Here is a 4,741-nt window from a genome sequence, read left to right on the forward strand (position 1 = left end):
AGGCGGCTGCTCGGGGGCCGCAGCCCCCCCCCCCGGGAGCGGGATGGTGGGTGGGCGGTGGACAGCCGCCCACTGAGTCCCCGTGCTGCCTTCCACCGCACAGGGCTGCAAGCACAACAGCTTTGAAGATGCCAAAGCCTACGGGTTTAAGAACAAACTGATTATTGTTTCGGCTGAGACGGCTGGGAACGGACTGTATAACTTCATCGTCCCCCTTCGTGCGTACTATCGGTCCCGCAAAGAGTTGAACCCAATTGTGTTGCTGCTGGACAACAAGCAAGTACTTTTCCACAGATGTTTTCCATCGCACCGAGCCCTCCCCTGTGTTTTCATGGGCATCTCATACTGTGGGGATGGGAGCGCGGGGGAATGGCAGTGCCACTGTTGGGTACCTTGGCTGATGCTGGCCCTGGGGACTCCTGTGTGGGTTTTGTGTTTGTCCTTTCCCCATGGACTTGCTGAACCACCTTGCTCTCTGTTGCTCTTCCTCCAGGCCCGAGCACCACTTTCTGGAAGCCATCTGTTGTTTCCCCATGGTTTACTACATGGAGGGCACGATCGACAAGTAGGTGTTTCCACATGTGGCTGTTGTTACTTATGGTGATGCCTAAATGTGTTGCATTTACCCCAGCCCAGACTTTTGGGTCATCCCATGAGAAGCCCCAGGGTTGGTACCGTAGAGCTGAGCCCACCCTTGGCTTCTCGGGTTGTCGAACCCCCCCGGTAGGTAGGAGCAGGTGAAGAGCTGGTGGTTGGGAGGAGCCTGGGCTTGCTGTAGCGCTGCGCGTCGCAGCGTGCTGCTTCCCTGTGTCGTTTCCAAGGGCTGACCCTGCGCTCTTCTCTTTGGGAACTGCCCAGCCTGGACAGCTTGCTGCAGTGTGGCATCATCTACGCCGACAACCTGGTGGTTGTGGACAAGGAGAGCACGATGAGCGCCGAGGAGGACTACATGGCGGATGCAAAGACGATTGTCAACGTCCAGACCATGTTCAGGTGAGGGGTGACCGCTACCCCGGCTCCGTCACGGCCACTTACCTCTGCTGGAGACAAGACTGGGAAGGGTGCCGGTGACCGGGGTGGTGGCTGCGGGCAGTGGGATACATCTGCAGTTGGGCTCGCTCTAGGGAATGGCATCTAATCAGCTATTTCTGACCTCAGGCAGGCACAGGGATGGGTTTGGTCTTCCTCAGGTTTAAATGTGGGGAGTCCTCTCACTTCTGAGTGAGCTGTAGGACAACAGGTCTCTTTCCATTGCAGGCTCTTCCCCAGCCTCAGCATTATCACAGAGCTGACCCACCCCTCCAACATGAGGTTCATGCAGTTCAGAGCAAAGGACAGTTACTCTCTTGCCCTTTCCAAGCTAGAAAAGGTAAGAGAAGGTCTTCCCTTGGGAAGTCAATGCTGAGAGTGACTACATTTGAGCTCCTCAAGGTGCTGTGCTCTTCTGCATGCTGCAGCGACTGTAGTTAGTGCGCATCTACTCGAGACAACCTGCAGCAAACAAATATGTGGGCAGTTGACCTTTGGACTAAGTACCTCCTTCTACGTACTTATGTATTTATGCGGTGGCTGGAGTTTGTGCTGCTTTGCCTACTGCTGTGCTGGGCACGCTGGACCTCTCAATCAGGTTTCAGAGGGGCAAGGGGGGCAGTGGGGGTCACTGTGCTGAGACAGATCTTCTGACAAGGGAGAAAATACGCCTGAACCAGACACCGGGGCATGTGAAAGTGCCCTGCAAGGATGTGAACAAGACCCCACGGGCGCTGACATCTCCCCTTCTTCTTCCAGAAAGAGCGAGAGAATGGCTCCAACCTGGCCTTCATGTTCCGGCTGCCCTTTGCGGCCGGGAGGGTCTTCAGCATCAGCATGCTGGACACTCTGCTCTACCAGGTGAGAGCCCACGGCGAGGGGCCGTGGGGAGCCCCCCATGTGGCCGCAGCTGCTGGCACAGGCTGGAGCACCCCGGGGGGGTGTCCCCGGCAGGCTCTGGGTAATGCACCGCTGCCGGTGCAGCCGCCCCTTTGGTTGTCCCAATGAATAACTGAGCAAACCTTTTCTCCGGCTGCCTGCCGAAATGTCTCCCCCCAGTCGTTCGTGAAGGACTACATGATCACCATCACTCGGTTGCTGCTGGGTCTCGACACCACGCCGGGCTCTGGCTACCTCTGTGCGGTAGGTGCCAAGTCAACTGCGGGTTGAAACCATCGGGCCAAGTCATCGTGGATCTGGTGAGATCTGTCACCGTGTGCATGGGGGTGGAGGTTTCCCCTCTTCTGGGGAATTGGAGGGGAGGCAACACGGGGCAGAACATGCCAGGTCATCGCTCCCCTGCATTGTGTGTGGGGAACCTCAGTGCTACCAAGAGCCCAAAAGCCCAAGAGCTACCAAGGACCAGAGTCCCCATTCTGAAGGCTGGGGTCGGAAATTGCCCCTGGTCTTTTTGTGGAATCCAGCTCACTTTCGGGACTGACGTGGCTGAGCTGGGGGAAGCTCAGGAGCAGCCCTGAGGTGCTCCTCAGCGGGCTCTGCACGGCACAGGGCGGTTGATGTTTGTCCTCTGTTTCTCAGATGAAGATCACTGAAGACGACCTGTGGATCCGGACGTACGGCCGCCTCTTCCAGAAGCTCTGCTCCTCCAGCGCAGAGATTCCCATCGGGATTTACAGGACGGAGTCGCACATGTTTGCAACCTCCGAGGTAGGGGCACGGTGGTGGCGTATGCCGGGCAGGGGCTGCTGCTGGTCCCAGCTGAGCATCACCGCCCAGCAGAGATGCGGTCTGTGAGGCTGGCCGGGTCCATGAGGCCCCTCGGACCTGGTTGCAGCAGCGGTGGTTGGAGTGAGGGGAGGGGAAGCTCTGCCTTGGCTTCATTAGCGGCCCCACGTCTGCGTTATGGTGGTGGTGTCCTGGTTCCCCAGCCGGGTAAGCTGGCTCGGTGTAAATGCCCGTCTCTCCGGGCAGCAGCCTGGCTGCGGGCAGGCGGGGGGATTTTCTCGGCACAGCTCTGCGGTGTTGCGTGGCACCGAGTCCCCGGGGAGTGGGGGGGATGCGGCACAGCAGGGCTGCCCATTTGCTGGGCTGACACTTTATTTTTCCTTCCTTTTCCCCCGCTGTAGCCCCATGACATCAGAACGCAGGTGAGTACCGCGCCGCTCGCATCCAGCCGCCGGGCGCTCGGGCGGCGTCGGGCATTACCCTGGCTGTCAGCGCTGCCTCCTGGTCTCCCCCGACCTGGAGGCTGACCCGCGGGCAAGTGCTGGGCTGGCTTGCGCCAGTGGCTCCCCCCGCCCCCAAAAGCCACCGTAAAAATTGCCCCAGTGGCTCCTCCGGCCACCAAGAGCCACCGTGTGCCTTGTGCCGGCTGTCACCCCCGGTGCCAGCACGGCGCTGCCTGTCCTAGCAGAAGGCCGGTGCCGGCTGAGCCTCGGCAGTCCAGGAAGACAAAAGTCCTCGCCACCCTGAAGCGTAATTAACTGGGATAAGGAGCGGGGGAGTGAGCCAGGCTCCGTTTTAAATACCTTCAGTTTTCAGCTTTGTAGGAAGCAGGTACAGGGGCCAAAGATGACATTTAATTAAATGCAATCCACCTCTTTCTTAGAGATGCTTTAAACTGCTTTATTAATAAATTCCTGCTCACCAGTGGGGATTGCTGTATCGGAGATTCGGCAGCACGTCTGCTGTACGATGAAAGAGGGAGACAAGGGCACGGCTGTCCCTTGGGCAGCCCAGAGATAATCGTGTGAGACATGTCAGGCGCCCGTTAGACTCCACTCGACAGCGCTTATCCCAAATCTGCCGGCTGGGTAGTTTTAGCAGTACAGACATGATGTGCTGGGAGAGTGCGTGTGGGTCAGAGGAAGGATCCCATCCCATGGGAGAGATCCCACCCCAGCATAGACTGGACAGGCTCTTCTTGGCTCCCCCCACCTCCCCGTGACCTGCTGGGCTTCCAGTCACAGATCTCAATCAACGTCGAGGACTGCGAGGACACGAAGGACGTCAAGGAGCACTGGGGCATCAAGACCAGCCACCACAGGAACTCGTGCTCCAGCGACCAGTCCGAGCACCCGCTGCTGCGGCGCAAGAGCATGCAGTGGGCGCGCCGGCTGAGCAGGAAGGGCAACAAGCACTCCAGCAAGACGGCCGAGTGGATCAGCCAGCAGCGCCTCAGCTTGTACCGGCGCTCCGAGAGGCAGGAGCTTTCCGAGCTCGTCAAAAACCGTATGAAGCACCTGGGCTTGCCCACAACCGGGTACGGTAAGTGCCGTTCGGTTGCGCTTCTCTGCGGTGGTGCATCCCGCTCGCGGGCTCCTCAGGTAACCCTGTGCCGAGCCTAACCCCAAGCTGAGCATAACCCCAAGCTGAGCCTAACCCCATGCCGAGCCTAACCCCAAGCCAAGCCAAACCCTGCGCCAAGCCTAACCCCGCAGGTGCTGCCGGGCCCAGCTCCGAGCGGCGCCTCATTCCCCAGCTTGCTTGTGCTTCTGCGGACGAGCACGTTCAAGGCTGGGGTCCCGCAGCACAGAGCCCCCTTGCCTGCCACCCCCCGGCCGACTGCAGGCAGCCACCCCCATTTCAGGGCTCTGGGACAGGTCCAGGCAGAAGTTGGCAGCGGCAGAATAACTCTCTCCCTTCTGCCTGCAGCTGGATCGAGCGCCGCGGTGCAGCCTTCAGGCGTGATGCCCCACTTGCCCCCCGGCTTTCTGGCCACGCAGAAACGGTGGGTCAGGGAAACCTGTGG

General features: G+C 59.6%; 1 protein-coding gene across 1 annotated transcript in view; it reads left to right on the forward strand.

Annotated features, from left to right (window-relative positions):
• Nucleotides 1–4,741, forward strand: part of KCNT1 (potassium sodium-activated channel subfamily T member 1) — a 34,148-nt gene that overhangs the window by 19,429 nt on the left and 9,978 nt on the right. Inside the window, 9 exon segments of the mRNA XM_009280656.1 lie at nucleotides 104–276; nucleotides 494–565; nucleotides 859–993; nucleotides 1,258–1,369; nucleotides 1,789–1,890; nucleotides 2,089–2,172; nucleotides 2,569–2,697; nucleotides 3,117–3,137; nucleotides 3,954–4,257. Coding sequence (XP_009278931.1) covers nucleotides 104–276; nucleotides 494–565; nucleotides 859–993; nucleotides 1,258–1,369; nucleotides 1,789–1,890; nucleotides 2,089–2,172; nucleotides 2,569–2,697; nucleotides 3,117–3,137; nucleotides 3,954–4,257 — 1,132 coding nt within the window.

This window comes from Aptenodytes forsteri, unplaced genomic scaffold (genome assembly GCF_000699145.1).
Source record: "Aptenodytes forsteri isolate BGI_AS27 unplaced genomic scaffold, ASM69914v1 Scaffold68, whole genome shotgun sequence".
Lineage (NCBI taxonomy): Eukaryota > Metazoa > Chordata > Aves > Sphenisciformes > Spheniscidae > Aptenodytes > Aptenodytes forsteri.